The sequence below is a fragment of the Malaya genurostris genome, chromosome 2 (genome assembly GCF_030247185.1).
Source record: "Malaya genurostris strain Urasoe2022 chromosome 2, Malgen_1.1, whole genome shotgun sequence".
Classification (NCBI taxonomy): Eukaryota; Metazoa; Arthropoda; class Insecta; order Diptera; family Culicidae; genus Malaya; species Malaya genurostris.
In genome coordinates this window covers 231,530,197-231,546,244 of record NC_080571.1, presented here as the reverse complement: position 1 = coordinate 231,546,244, position 16,048 = coordinate 231,530,197, and the positions used below count along the sequence as shown (strand labels likewise).

The 16,048-nt window shown below is 37.8% G+C and overlaps 3 protein-coding genes across 3 annotated transcripts in view; 2 read left to right on the top strand and 1 right to left on the bottom strand.

Annotated features, from left to right (window-relative positions):
- LOC131428063 (adenylate cyclase type 10-like) overlaps positions 1 to 7,744 on the bottom strand; it is a 46,462-nt gene extending 38,718 nt beyond the window's left edge. Inside the window, exons 1-3 of the mRNA XM_058591713.1 lie at positions 7,615 to 7,744; positions 7,462 to 7,556; positions 7,157 to 7,400 (exon numbers count right to left, since the gene is read on the bottom strand). Coding sequence (XP_058447696.1) covers positions 7,157 to 7,400; positions 7,462 to 7,556; positions 7,615 to 7,627 — 352 coding nt within the window. The 5' untranslated portion in view covers positions 7,628 to 7,744. The remainder of the gene's footprint in view (positions 1 to 7,156; positions 7,401 to 7,461; positions 7,557 to 7,614) is intronic.
- On the top strand, positions 2,592 to 4,205 carry LOC131428064 (juvenile hormone epoxide hydrolase 1-like). Its single transcript, XM_058591714.1, has 2 exons — positions 2,592 to 3,492; positions 3,551 to 4,205. The coding sequence occupies exons 1-2, from the start codon at positions 2,595 to 2,597 to the stop codon at positions 4,189 to 4,191; spliced, it is 1,539 nt and encodes a 512-aa protein (XP_058447697.1). The 5' UTR covers positions 2,592 to 2,594; the 3' UTR covers positions 4,192 to 4,205.
- Positions 7,745 to 12,653: 4,909 nt separating the features above from the next.
- Positions 12,654 to 14,333, top strand: LOC131428062 (actin-like protein 6A). The gene is made up of 4 exons (XM_058591712.1): positions 12,654 to 12,987; positions 13,050 to 13,183; positions 13,244 to 13,465; positions 13,529 to 14,333. Exons 1-4 carry the CDS (start codon positions 12,789 to 12,791, stop codon positions 14,240 to 14,242), a joined length of 1,269 nt encoding a protein of 422 aa, XP_058447695.1. The 5' UTR covers positions 12,654 to 12,788; the 3' UTR covers positions 14,243 to 14,333.
- Positions 14,334 to 16,048: the final 1,715 nt, after the last annotated feature.

Sequence of the window (16,048 nt, the reverse complement as noted above, 5' to 3'; positions counted from 1 at the left end):
AAACAAACTTTCTTTCGTAGCGAAAAAGAACGTTTCGCAATTAGTTTCTCGCTTTTCCATCTTGTGTTCGTTCAGTTTGTGTGGAACCCATTTATAAACTTTTTGAATTTTTCTCATGGTTCTCAGATGTTCGGAAATGACTTGCCATTCAATTGCTTCGCCATCATTTGTCGTGCTCGTGTATCATTATCGACCAACAATTTATGTAGTTCGTTATCTTCAAACTTTTTTGGTCGATTTTTTCGTTTTTATGTTAATTCAATGGCAATTTTGAAAGGTTAAAACCTGCGTTCGCCATTTTTGACAGTTGTGAAAAGATCGCTATGACTTTCCGATACCTTTTCCGTTTGATTAAACAAGAAAATCATCACTTGTCGCAAATCCATTTTATTTGTCTCTACACAAAATAAAAATATATTTCTAGTGCGAAACCAAGTAAATAAATACGACGTTTTAAAGAGGGGGTCCCAACCAACAAAATAGCATTAGGTTCTAAATATATTTAACCCTCAGGGTACGGACTGGGTTACCGTAACCCGAGCGAAATTTGAAAGAAGCGCCATACGAAGAGAAGTCGGCGAGGGGGGTCCGGACCAGGGGGGGGGAAAAACTTATAGGTACACACTATTAGAGGCCCAAGCGGCAGAGGCAGTCTCCGCTTTGTGTCCGAGCTAGACACATAAAAACATTGTGCTCGGGTGTGGTACACCCAGTCCGTATCGAACGTTACAAAATCCAAAATTTTCAAAAAAATTAAGTTTTAATTTTCGTCTGTTTGCCGCTGAGGAATAAAAAGGTAAGTAAGAATACGCACTCTTTACTTAATTTTGTAGATTCTAACCTCAAAATAACGCGTTGTACATGGTGTAAGCGAAGTATTGTAGTAGATCTCAATCACTTGAACGTACGCCTTATATCGAAATCTTTGCTGCTCGTAGTGAATTATAACTTATTAAATTTTGTTTCTTGTAATTTTTTGTTAAAGAACACGCATTAAAAACATGGCAACGCGTCTAATCACTCGAAGCGTTGCTGCTTTGGAGGAGTTGTACAAGGAAAACGAGGAGGACAGCGTCACAGAGAATGACAGTGACACCGACGACGCCGTAGGTGCGGAAGAGGAAAGTTCTCACGATTCTGAAACAGACGCAGAATCTGAAGGAGAGCCATTGTCAGGCGAAGAAGAAGCAGCTGCTCCGAGAGGCGCCCCGCCGCGCAAACGCGGCCGCCCTTCATACCTGCATGCTAAGAGCGGGTACAAATGGAATCTCTCTGCTCCGGAATCGAGGGGCCGTCGATCGCAGTCCCAACAATCTTACGTGCCATCAACTAAAGGTAATGCGACACGAGTTAAAACACCGCACGAAGCTTGGAGCGTGTTATTTACCGATGAAATTTTAGATATCATCGTCAAACATACAAACGAGCAAGTTGAAAGGGAAATAACTGTGTTGAGACAAAATAACGTTAGATTAGATACGTCAGTACATAAAGTAACCTACTTTGAATAAAAGATTGGCAAAACCTACTCTGAGAATAGGTCTGCGAAATACGATTGAAGAGTTTTTGGATTCTCGTGAGTTGCCAGAAGAAATGGACATTCGCGATGAGTTTGTCGATAATAGACTTCCAAAGCAAAAGAGATGTAACTTATGTCCAAGTTCCTTTGACCGAAAAACGTATTATAAGTGCCTTAGATGTCATAAGGCTATGTGTAAAGAGCACGTAGCGAAACTGTGCTGCGAGTGCGGCAATATTATGTAACATGACTTGTGTAACTTTTGAATCATAAATATTCGCCTTTAACAATTATGTTTGGTATTTATTTATATGATACTACTCAACAATATCTTAGAAACAATTTTTTTACGCTCAAAATAATTAATTTTAACCTTTATCATCATAAATCAACGAAACAACGTTTTTTCGCTAACTCGAAAAAACGCGTATTTTCATTTTTCAAAAAAATATAGTTTTTGGAATAAATCAAAAAACCGTTATGGACATTTGTAAGAACTACTTTTTACCTTTCAAATGCGAGTTATACAATGTTAATATTTTTTTTCCAAAAAGTTACAGCATTTTGAAAAAAAACGTTTTTCAAAAAAAAAATTCAAGACCCGTTCACATTTTTCATTATATTTTTTTTTCAATCAGTTAAATGATTAATCTGACAACTCTATTATATTTTTGAGACAATTTCACACAAAATAAAAAAAAATTATTCAAATTGACAAAGTACAGCTCGATATACACCCGATCAAAGTCGCCGGGTTAGGCTAACCCTGTCCGTACTGAACGTAACTTTTTTATAGTCCGTACCCTGAGGGTTAATATGCTAATTTTAGTGCCATTTGATAACAAAACGACGTTTTGAACATGCACACCTGCTGGTAGAATAATGTTTCAGGTTATATAGTGATGCACCTTAAAATGTTGGTTGTGTATTATTTTAAATCTAATACTGCAATTAATTTTCATCAATCAATTTTATTTAAAACAGCAGTGCTTAAAAACTTTACCATCATTGATAACCATCAAAATAGAACTGAAATTGAACGTGCATGAATGGCTTAAGATTAAATGTGATGTGTATGTTTTCCTTATCTTCGATTCAATATCATCCAGATTTGAGAGAGAGAGTGTGTGTGTATCGTGAATATTTGGATTTCTATTTTCATTTTCAGTTGCAGTTCCGGCGATACCTCGTCAGTCGTCATTTCGGAAGCGAAACAGCAATGGGTTTTGTGGGAAGATTGATTTTTGTAATTTCCACCCTCGCGGTTGCCATGCTGTTCAAGCAGTACCGAGATCTAACCGAGCCAAAACCTGCACCCAACATTCTATACCAAGAATACTGGGGATCAGGAGATGCTGACAACTACACCGAAAACGTTGACGTTCTGCCATTCAAAGTTTATTATAACAATCAAGTGATCGATATTCTTAAAGAGAAGTTAAGTGATATTCCTAATCTAGCGGAGCCTCTCGATGGAGCAGCTTTTCAGTATGGATTTAACAGCAAGCGGCTTCGTGAAATCATAGAATATTGGAGAAAAGATTATTTGACTCGATGGACCGAGCGTCAGAGTTTCATAAACCAGTACCCACAGTATAAGACACAAATTCAGGGATTGGACATTCACTTTCTCTACGTGAAACCAAAAAACGTTAGAAATCCAAAGCGTATTCTACCTCTACTGTTGCTTCATGGATGGCCTGGATCAGTACGTGAGTTCTACGAGATAATTCCTAAGTTGACATCCAGAAGTGATGAGAAGGAGTACGTGTTCGAAGTGATTGTACCCAGCCTACCTGGTTACGGCTTCAGCCAAGGGGCGTCTAAACAAGGCCTAAGTCCAGCAAAGATTGCTGTTATCTTAAGAAATCTGATGTTGCGACTGGGTTTCAAAAAGTATTACGTACACGGCGGTGATTGGGGAGCTATCATCGGTAATCTTATGGCAACTTTCTTCCAGAATGAGGTGTTAGGTAAGTTTCAAAGGTTATCTTTCAAAGATAGCTTATCCGATACGACTATTTCGTTTAGGTGTCCATTTGACAATGTGTATAAATTCTGCGCCCATTGCCACATTGAAAGGTGTTATTGGGAGCCTGGCGCCAAAATTAGTAGTTGATGAGCAATACGTTAATTATTATTATCCTCTTATTGAGAAGTACAAACTACTCGTAACCGAAACCGGATACATGCACATTCAATCTACAAAGCCGGATACAATTGGAGCCGTACTAACTGGGAATCCTATCGGCCTGGCTGCGTATATTCTTGAGAAATTCTCTACATGGACCAATCCTGCCTACCGAGATCTTCCCGACGGTGGACTCGAGAAATATTTCAGTTTAGACGCACTGCTGGATAATGTGATGATATATTATTTAACCGATTCAATCACTACTTCTCAAAGACTATATTCGGAAGCATTCAACAGCGTTGAGATATTCAATGATTATGATCGGATTCCAACACGTGTTCCAGCAGCATGTGCCAAATTCCGTTACGAGCTAATGCAACAAACTGACTGGGCTTTGCGTGATCATTTTCGTAACATGATTCAAAACAATCATTTCGATGACGGAGGTCACTTCATAGCTATGCAATTACCAGATACGCTGTATGCGGACATTGTTCAATTTGTTAATCGATTATATCGTCGAGAAGATCAGTATTGATTTCAAGTGGTGTAGCACAGCAAGTTAATTCATCGTATTCGAAATCCTATGTAGAAGAAGGTTAGATATTGGGGACGGGTATAGCGTAATGGGCGAGTCGAATTCTTTCACGCAGTCCACCTGTATTCTATTCCCAACCCCGCGCGAATCGCGACCTTAAAAACTTACATAATCGACATAAAAAAGGTGAGATATTTTTTCCAAATAGATCAAGTATGCAATAACTGTGTAACCCTATTTTTCAACCGGGGTTTGGAGGGCGGATTGTTATGTTATGATAGGTAATGTACAAGAATTAAATATTAAATCAGAGGTACTATACAAAAATTAAAATACTTCACACGCGTCTCGATTTTCTATTACTTGCTATGCAAATAAAATGTGCTGGTGGATTGGTTGTATAGATTGATCTGGAATCTCATACTATTACACTGAGGCCATCTTCTACACGGAGAATACGTACGCTCTAAAAAGACGAGTAACTCAAAAAAAAACTGCGTAAAAAAACACGTAACTTCGGAAATCCGCGTAAAAACCCACAAAACTATAGAAAAAAATTGTTGTTGCCAAATATCTTTTCTTTTTTTTGTAAGTAGTCACAGTGGCAGCAGTCCCTTGCTTCGGTTCTACACTGAACCCTTGATAAGATTTGCTTCTATGAGCTTCTATTTTCAATCAACACACATACGTTCCTAGGCTATGGTATCCACTTGGTCACTGTTTTTTGTGCTGATTCAAATTGATTGTATGAAATTGTCTTTATAATGTGTGGTTGTGTTTTATAGTTTGGTTGTTGTTTTTGTAATGACAATGGTCGTAGATCTGGTTTTGTGATAATGTAAAATGTGGTATGTGGTACTTGTAATTGTCTGTATGGAATGTAGTGGTAATAATTGTAATAGTAATGTAATAATATAATAATGGTAATAGTAATAACAATAATAATATTCTTTTAAATGGGTTTACCTGTTGGGTATTTAATGTATTTTTTTTTAAATACTTATCTATACTCTTACGTTATTTATTCGTTTTTTTATATATATTTCTGGTATTCTACATCATTCTTCTTCTTTTCTTCCTTCTTTTCCAAGTTTAAAAGTTATTTTGACAAAAAATAATTTGAAAAAAATCGACTTTGGGATTTCCGAAATCGAAAATTTTTTTGTGATACCAAATGTCTCAGAGCATATCTGAAACGTCGAGATCTGGTATAATTGAAAAAAAATATTTTTGAAACAAGTGTCAGAGAGTTGACTTAAGAAACGTTTTCGATATAACACCATTTCTAAGTAGAAAAAAAACAAGAATGTCGCATAGCTTTGAAAATTCGCATAAAAAATCAAGTAACTTCGGAAATCCGCGTCAAAATTTACATGCAAAATTTGTGCAAAAACTCTGCTTACTTTCTTAGAATTACACTTCTACTTTATACTCTATTAAACTTCTTGAAAATCTCTTGTTCACTCAAACTAATTTGGGCACGTTTTCAGTATCCTTTTGAGAGCCACCAAAAATGGAAATATTCATCGATTCGGAAATTTGAAGTCAATTCACATGCCACATTGACATAACCTATCACCCATGATTAAATTACCAAAACCAACAAAATTGATAATTACACGTATCAAGAATAAGTTTAGCTTAAAATCACTACCAATTTTGAGATCACGATGGTTTCTGGTGACCGATTTCTATAAAAAATATAAGTTCCACTGGCATTAGATTCTAATATCCGGCAATTTTCTATTTAAATGGTAACTAATAGAGATGGACGGGTAAGCATTTTTTCGAACCCGAACGCAACCCGTACCCGACCCGAACTCGAGATTAATTGTTCTTCCAAAAACCGAACCCGACCCGTACCCGATAAAAAAATAAACATCTTCATCCATACCCGACTCGAACCCGAAACCCAAAATAAAACCAGAAATCCAAACAAATTTCTCAACCCGTACCCGCCGAAAATGAAAAAATCGGCATCCGTGCCCGACCCGAACCCGGCAACAATACCCCACATTTTGTTGGTCGTTTAACGCTTGTTGAACGGCATACTGCACGAATTAATCATTCAGTTTGCAGGAACGGTTTGTTGTTGTTTTTACTCCTAAAAAAAACAGTGTGGAAATTTTGTGTTATCTTTATTCAGAAAGAAAATTTCTTGTTATTCTAAATAAAGTAAAGGTGTTCTACAGGTATGTAGTGTTCATTTAAAAAATAAGTGGATAAAAACTTCCAAAAATCTCCAGTAAAACCATTGGAAATGGCTCAACAATGGACCTCTGTCTGCCGGGTTTGTTGAACGAAAAAAACGGCCTTCGGTTCAACGGTCTGTTTCAAAATCGGCAAACGAAGGTCCCGTGTTGGCCTCCCGTTGAACGATTAATTGGACGTTGATTGGATCAATGATACAATGATACCAACGAAAGACCACCGTTGAGCTTTTTTTTTATAAGACGGTATTTGTTTCTGTACCCGAACCCGACTGATACCCATCGGGATGAAATTCGGATTCAGGTCGGGTTTCTGGTACAAATACCCGAAACCCGACCATCTATAGTAACTACTACATCGTTGAAATGTGAATCTTTAAAATCGTTGGTACATGCAGGAGCAGTTATCTCTCCTGAAATATTTCTTCCTGAATATTTTCTCGTATTTATTCAAAACCATTACTTCAGCTCATTTCGCCGGGTTAATATCAATCGAAATTTATTTTATTGTTGCTTATGCCCCGTTTACACTATTGCTGGTGCCAGTGTACTGCCCTCTTAGGAAAAAAAACGTTCAACGGTGGCCCTTCGTTGGTCTAAGACGTTGGATCATTGGACCACAGTTGAACGTTTTTTCCTAAGAGGCCAGTACACTGGCACCAGCATGCTGGCAGCCAGCAGAAGTGTAAACGGGGCATAAGCAACAATAAAATAAATCTCGATTGACAATGGTATCATTGGTTTCTCTGTCTTACCTGACACATCGGCAAACATCATTGCGGTCATGAAACGGCGCGGTCGGTAATCTTCCGCATTGCACAATACTTCGTCTGGTATCATTGAGCTAATAATCTTATTCTTGACGTCATCCGAGTGACCCGTTTGTCCAAGAAAGTCCTTGTAAATGTTAGTTTTCAAATTCAGGTTTCCTCCTTTTGTTCCCAAGAACTCGTACAAAAAGCTAGAACGTTCGGGCAGATATTTCTGTAGTTTCTTTTTCTGGAATACAATCATAAACCATAGAAAAATTTTGCATTCGCTAACGAAACTCAGACATTACTCCCTTTATCCGGTTTTTACAACGAGAAATAAATAATTCCTTGTTGATTGCTTGCTTCAATCTAGCTGAACCCTTGTCGGCAGCTGATATTGGCACTAGAAATGAAAATATTATGAGTTATTACAGAAGGCTCAAGTTTACAACAAAACTTACATATTTCCATCATTTTTCCAAAAAATGCTTTGTTTAAATTCAAATAACAGGATTTCAAATTGTCAACGGTTTTTCAACGGTTGCTTTTCCACTAACGACAGAAGAATCGATTCAGGTTCATCGATTTTCAAGAGGGATGACAGTAATTCATTTCATTGTTGCTAATAATAGATTCACTAGAGTTTAATTCGTCAGTAGGTGGAAAAGTGGAAGAGTGTGTATGTGCGGCTGTTCAATTTCATACACTTTGTGAAGCATGCAATTCCATTGCATGTCTTTATTTGTCATTTCTTTATTTGGGAGCAGGAAAAAGCCCGACGGAGATGAAATTTGGCAATCTCTCTCTCTCCAGCAGGCATAAAACCTCCTCATCAGCATCAACAGATTACAATGATCCAACAGATACATTTGGACTTAACACTAACAATTAGAACTAACAATCAAAACTAACAATTAAAGCTAACAATTAAAACTAAATCTATAACCCTATAACTAGTTGATGACACCAAGCATTACATGGCAGTGATAGTGCTCTTTCTTAAAAGGTGAGAGAAAAGAAAAAAGTGGATAGGCGAATGGAGTACGAGGGTTGGTGGAGGAGGTGGTAAAGGAGCGTGGATAACGACGATGTTAGAATCGGCATGTAGATCTAATTAGTGATCGAAGAAAGCATGGTGGAAGACAGAGAAAAAGAGGAAGGGATGACCGGGTTAATTTCTGCGTGCAAATCTAGTTAGTGTCCAATGAAGATGGTGGAGAGACGAAGTGGGGGTTGAACGAAAAAACAATATTGTCGGTTAAAAAACAAATACTGATCGGAAGGCTAATTTGACAAGTGTTTACGAAACTATCGTTTAATCATATTTGGAGATAAATGAAAGTCGAAAACATTGGAACAGTTGTTGAAAGTTCGGCACATACTGGAGAATGGTTCATTGTACCCATAATTTGTTCTTGCAATAGGTAATCTGAGAAAGGGGTGGAAACGTAGATTACGTCGATGAATGTCGAGATTAATTAACTGCAAAAGCTCAGGACAGTCGATATGTGATTGAGGTAAATCAGCAACGAAAGTTGCCTTGGAGATATTTCGACGAACAAATAACCGATCCAAATCAATAAGCATACAACAATCTGTGTAACTATAGGAAGATTAGCAGGATCTCTCCAAGGTAGGTTACGCAGGGCAAATCTAACAAATTTATGCTGAATGGCTTCAATCCGCTCTATGTCGATTTGATAATGAGGTGACCAGACAACAGCTGAATATTCAAGTGTCGAGTGGACTAAAAAACTATATAATGCTTTTAGACAATGTACATTGACGAAGCTCTTGGTGATGCGGAAAACGAAACCTAAAAGCTTTGATGCCTTAGAAATCACATAGTCGATATGACTTTTGAAATCTAGCTTGATATCAAGAATGATACCTAGATGTTTAACGATAGACTCACGTTTAAGTATATCCTGCGAAATATTATAGTCGTACCTTAATAACGAGTGTTTGCGAGTAAACGACATTACGGAACATTTCGAGGCATTTAAAACCATTCTGTTGCTAATACACCAGTTCACGAATATATCAAGCTGTGACTGCAGAAATATGGTGTCGTCAGGTGATTTTATTGGATAATATAGTTCAAAGTCATCTACGAAAGATAGTTTGTGGCATTTCAAATTAAGATCGTTGAGGTAGAGCAAGAATAAAAATGGTTCCAAGTGTCTGCCTTGAGGGACTCCAGAGCAGACTGCGAAAAGTGTTGTAATGCAGTCTCCAATTTTTACTGACATTCCACGACCAATTAGATAAGACTATAGCCATTTAAGTAGTGATCCGTCGAATCCAAGCCTATTGAGTTTTGCAACTGTTATTTGATAGTTTATTTTGTCGAAAGCAGCGGGGAAATCAGTATACGAGGTCTGTTCAAAAAGTTCCCGGAATTTTTTAATTGCGCGCGTCTGGAGAGTCCGGTGGTCAAAATTTTTTTTTATTATTGTTGGTACATATGTCCCTAATGTATGGTGAAATTTTCAGCTGTATTCATTGTTTACATTCTGTCTTGTAGCGGTTGGTGTAGACGTGTTTTTTTGAGCTCGGCGATTTTTGTTAGTTTAAACAATGGAAGAATTGAAGAATTTGTATTAAATTTCGCGTGAAAAATGAAATAAAGTGTAACCAACTGTGCGAAATGTTACAGAGAGCCTACGGTGAGTCTGCTATGAAAAAACAAGTGTTTACGAGTGGTATAAGCGTTTCCAAGATGGCCGCGAAGACGAAGACGACGAACGCTCCGGTCGACCCAGCACGTCAATAATCGATGAAAATGTGGGAAAAGTGGAAAAAATGATTATGGATGATCGCCGAATCACTATTAGAGAAGTTGCTGATGAAGTTGGCACAGGAAAAATGAATGATTTCTTTCCAAATAAACTTCAATGGGAAAATGAATGATGTCTTTCCAAATGAACTTCAATCCATTTAAATTCTAATAAAGTGACTATAATTTGTCTCAATCTCAGCAAGTCAGCACCGTGTTCAATCACACACCGGTAACAGAGACTCGTACCTGCACCATGTTTCTAGTTACTTCAATACGGTTGGAGACTCGCCAACGGCTGTGTACTTAGTTCGCAGAAACGGTGTTTCCTTTCATTCGAACTAAGTTTGTGAAAAAGGCCAAGCCAACGCCGAGAAAAGCGAGTTCCATTTTAAAGTTTGTGATCAATATATTCGGTGCTTCCGGACCGGTAGTCGGGAAGTGGTCGAAGTCATTTCTTCTGGCTGCCAACTGACAAGAGTGATCGTTCGAAATTCGATTGAGTTCAGTTTTGAAATATTTTTCCGTGTTTTGCATCACCGCTCTGAGTAAGAATCTGAATGAAACTCAGAAATTTTGTATGGGACCATAAGACCTTTCAATTGAACCTTAGTATATGGGGATCGATTAAGCCATCGGAGGTCGGATCAAAATGAAATTAAGGAATTTTAATGGGGTCTTCAGGCTTTTCATTTTAATCTAAGTTTATGAAATCGGTCGAACCATCTCCCCTGAAAAGAACACAAAAACGTTACATACACACATTCGCCCATACACACACAGCCATTTGGCGTACTCGACGAACTGAGTCGAATGGTATACGATACTTGGCCTCGGTTAAGAGGTCGGTTTTCACAGTGATAGTATCACCTTTCTGTGTGAGAAAGGCAAGAATATTATAACAAGAAAAAAAAATCGAGTAATTCTAATGAATTTTATTGTTGATATTGAAGAATGCAATCTGCGTAGTCATCATGAGATAGCGTGATAGTGATGGTTTAGACATATCCAATGTTGGACGATTTTTTCAATATACTGGATTTTGAACGAATGCAGATGGCAAGACCTTACCAATATGGATAAAATATGATTATTCACGAGCTGTTATTGACGTATGATTTAAAACTGGCCTCTATACTTGAAAATGTCAAAGAAAATGTAGAATTATCAGTGCACGTAGAGATTTGATTTGGGTGGTGAAACATGCGTAAAAAGAAGAATAAAATAATCTTCGGTCATAATTCGTCAACGAATCTCTAAATGCATCCATAGAAATTTAGTTTTCCATATCTAAAGAAGCCCTCAACCTGACTTCTTCGAGTTTTATATTTCACTTTTCGATTCATCCATAAATATGAATCAAACATACCGAGGAAAGTCACTAAAATATTAGTGATCGAGTTTTTTTACCCAATATGAACATGGTTTTGTATGTGAGTAATCGGTTCGTGGAAAGAACTTTGAAAAACCTGCACTTTTTTCAAATCTTCAGGCAAAATCTGAAAATTATCACCATTGATTAGTTCAAAACTTGCCGCTTGCACAGCACAGCGATTTTTCAATAGTGACAATAACAATTCAGATTTGATTCAACCAAAGTTTTCTTGAAACAACTAACGTTTCATTGAAAAACCACGCTCTAATTAAAAACAAGCTCATTTATTTGAACTAATATTTCGATTCGAAGCACATTGCAGTTTTGAACAGCTAGTTTTTAGTTTGAAATAATAGAAATTTTCCTGTGTATATTTTTTCTACACACAATTAGTTATTTCGATAAATGCGTGTATGAAAGGCTTTCCGGCTAAGTTGTTCACCCAACCCTGTCATGATGTCAGGGCTGCCAGATACACATTATGGTTATGGTAGATTCTCTAAACGCATCGTTCATTTCTCTGGAATAGAAATTTTTTCAATTTACTATTTAATAATGATCTAAAAATCTATTCCAGTACAATAATGTTAGTCGTAAACGAAAAAGAGAATAATGTGAGTATCGTTGAATCGATTTTGTTTTCAGCCTAACCTGACGATTTCACACGCATGTTTTGCATTGAAATATTTACTAACTGATACCTATTAAAATAACTTGAAACATCCATTTCATTTTTAAACGCATAAAAATGGAATATATTGAAATCTGTAAGTAGGTTTTGTATCGTCACTTCTAACTTCAATGTTGTTGACAATTCAATAGGACTCGGAGTTAGTATCCTCGTGAAACAGCTTGGTTTAAGAACAGGCAAAAATTAGATAAAGTTCATGGATACAACTGACTGACCGGTACAAAATGAATCTGAGTTTATTTGTGACGTGACGATAAAAACTTACCCGCATGTAATTGAATTAGTAATATGATATTAAATCATCTCATATGATGTACAATGCATAGATGAAAATTGGCTGCACTGCTTGTAAGAGCTTTTTTGTTTAATCATTTGAGCCTATTCGCAAAGACATCATATTAACAAGATATCCAGCTCTCACATTTCCCGAACAAATCATTGGCACATCCTTTTTTGCGAGCATGTCGCCCTCAGGTGAGTTCGCATCGAATCTCATACATAGAAGTAGGGGAGAGAAATGTCAAATTCGTGCGCGCCAAAATAGCAGGGCTGCGCACCCATACAATTGACATGATATGTTGAATGTGATGCCGTGCGATGGCGTTGCTGAACTGAAGATTGATGTCGCTCCAAGCTGACAGGGTCTGCTATTCGTCAACCATAAACAATTTCAATAAAACGTCATTCTGTAAGCCGCTTGTCAAAAACGACGACGCCGATTTACGTTTGTAATTTCTCTGTTTTCGTTCATTTTTAAGTGAAATAATTGAATTAGATCCCTACGATTACAATGAGTGCCGGTGGTATGTTATACGGTGGTGATGAAATCGGCGCACTGGTATTCGATCCCGGCCATCATTCGTTGAGAGTGGGATACGCTCAGGAGGACACGCCGAAGGCTGAAATACCTGCGGTTGTTGGCGTTGGACCAGGTGATGTGGCTCTGAACACAGATCTGGAAACTAAAGTTGATAACAACATCGGCAGCAGTAAGTTTCAATGCTGACGGAAAAGTATATTTTGGTGATTATTTAAATTTTAATATTTTTAGCAAATAAATACTATGTCGATACAACTTTCGTCAGTGTTCCAAGATCGAATACGGAGATCCAAACTTATATGAAGGATGGCATGGTGGACAATTGGGATTTATTTGAAAAAGTGCTGGATTATATATACGCAAAAGTAAATGAGTTTTTTTTGTTTTTGTATGAATTGCAATATTAAATTTACTTTCAAATGCAGGTAGTTCAATCAGAGTCAATGTACCATCCTGTACTGTTTTCGGAAGCAGCTTGGAATGTTCGTAACAACAGAGAACGATTGACGGAACTCATGTTCGAGAAGTACAGTGTTCCGGCTTTCTTCTTAGTAAAAAATGCGGTTCTTGCAGCGTTTGCCAACGGACGCGCAACGGCTTTAGTTGTGGACAGCGGCGCTACGCATACTTCTGCCGTTCCGGTTCATGTAAGTTTAACATAATCAATTGGAACTATAAAAGTCATCAATGCCAATGCTTAAACATTTTAGGAAGGATACGTGCTTAGTCAAGCGGTAGTCAAATCTCCTTTGGGCGGTGACTACTTATCGCTGCAGTGTCGTCAATACTTAGAAAGTCAAAACATTGATTTAACACCGGTCTATGGCATAGCTGCCAAAGATGTCATCAAAGAACGCGACAACGCTCGTTTCACTCCACGCCAACTTCCAGAAAAATTAACAACTTCCTGGCAGCAGTATATGCTCAAAGGTTTGCTGCAAGATTTTCAAATGTCGGTAGTTCAAGTCCTAGAAACGCCTTTCGACGAGAGAACCGCTGCTCAGATTCCTGCCGTTCATTACGAGTTCCCTAACGGATACCATCAAGACTTCGGTCCAGAGCGGTTCAAACTGGCTGAGAGTTTATTTGATCACACTATGCTAGGCGCCGGTCAACTAGCCTCAACCAGCGTGGGAATGTGTGATGCCGATGTACGTTTATCTCTGTACGGATCGGTGGTTGTTACCGGTGGGAACACCCTATTACCAGGGTTCCCAGAGCGTCTCAATCGAGATTTGCAGCATCGAGCTCCTTCCAATACGCGGTTAAAGATGATTTCCGCTAACGGTTCGGTTGAGCGACGGTTCGGTGCCTGGATTGGCGGTTCAATTTTGGCTAGCATCGGTACATTCCAGCAAATGTGGATTTCGTCTCAGGAATATGAAGAATCCGGTAAAAGTCAGGTTGAAAGGAAATGCCCCTGAAAAATAACTCCGACTAGTGCTAGGCGTAAAGATTTGAACATTAATGACAACAATTCTAATGTAGTGTGAAACGATAAAAAATATACGATAAAATGGGTTTTAATCCTAATTTCGTGTTGCTGGACACTAATTGATCCCGAAAGTCCGTATTTTTTTTACTTATTAGTTTCTGTTTACGACATTGTCCCGCCCGAATCCCGAGCAGTCTACCCTTCTTTACAGAATCTTTGACCGACGAATTTCACTGCGATTTGCGAGACGGACGATCTTCCAACTTTTCGATACCATTTTTGTAGTACGATTTGTCCTTTGCCTCAAAATAGGCCTCAGTTTCAGCGATTACCTCTTCATTGTTTCTAAATTTTTTACCAGCGAGCATTCTCTTGAGGTCTGAGAACAGGAAAAAGTCACTGGGGGCCAAATCTGGAGAATACGGTGGATGAGGGAGCAATTCGAAGCCCAATTCGTTCAATTTCAGCATGGTTTTTCGTTGTTGTTTTTGATCGATTGTGAGCTCACGCGGCACCCATTTCGCACAAAGCTTTCTCATATCCAAATATTCGTGAATAATATGTCCAATGTTTTTCACAATAACAAAAGTAGCTTCACTCAAAATGCAATATCTCACAAACTAATAATCAGACAGCTGTCAAATTTATACACGTATCTTTTGAAGGTTGGTACTAACTGAAAATGGTATGGATTTAATTCTAGTGGCGCCCTCTCATAGAAACGATACGAACTTTTCAGCCGATCTGTTATGCTATATGCTTGAATTTAGATTTACCGTCATGATTAATTATTTTGACCAACCTTAAACATTTTCACGTAACATGGTGTCTTTCAAAAATGTATTCACAATAATAAGATCATATTAACCGATCTCAGTGTGCCTGTTACAGTATCGCCCCAATAAGTGTGGAAGAGCCCAACCCAATATACACGAAATATAAACAACGGTGAGATGGCCACTCTACTCTCCCCATCCAAAATCACTTGGATCATGTACGAGTAGATATCTGCCAAAATATAATAACGTGAACACTACGTGAATTTCATAATTTTTTTTTTTTTGAAATAATGTAAAATATGTTTTTGCAGTACATGTGAAACGAATGGAATGCGTACAATTCACATTACGACTCTTGCTCTCTAATCATAGATGGTTCTCCCTATTTTACAAATGTCTTATCAATTTAGTGGCGTACTATCACTTTGCAACGATTTTGACTAATAGTGGAACCGTTAAGGCTTATCAGTTGAATCGAATCTTCTACATTCAACAATTTACTTGTTACGAATCATACTCTTTGACATTGTGTAGCCTATCTCGATTGAACCGCCATGATCGTGAACTTTGTCTCAATTGTTGCTGATCAAGTTGAACGATTACAACCAAGAAATTTATTTCCTCTCGAATTCCAAATGTTTCTTCAGGTCTAGCACGGAATGTTCTGCTATTAAAATTACGTTCACTCGATTACCAGGATTCCAATTGGTAATTGGTTTTTTCCTTTCTCATATAGAAGGGCTATGCAACCACTATGAAAAAATATTTTTGAACCGAGTTTCATATACCTTTCGACTCAGTTCGTCGAAATCGCAAAATGTATCTGTGTGTGTAAAAAAAATGAGCCGACCGCATAACCTATTTTCTTTAGATCAAATTGAAATGAAAGGCTTTTTAGTCCCATATCCTGCTGTTGAATTTCATCCGGATAAGACTTTCAATTCCAGAATTACGGGGTAGAATATGCACTTGATTTTTTTTACAGACCGCTCAACCAGCTTTCATAAGCTTAGATT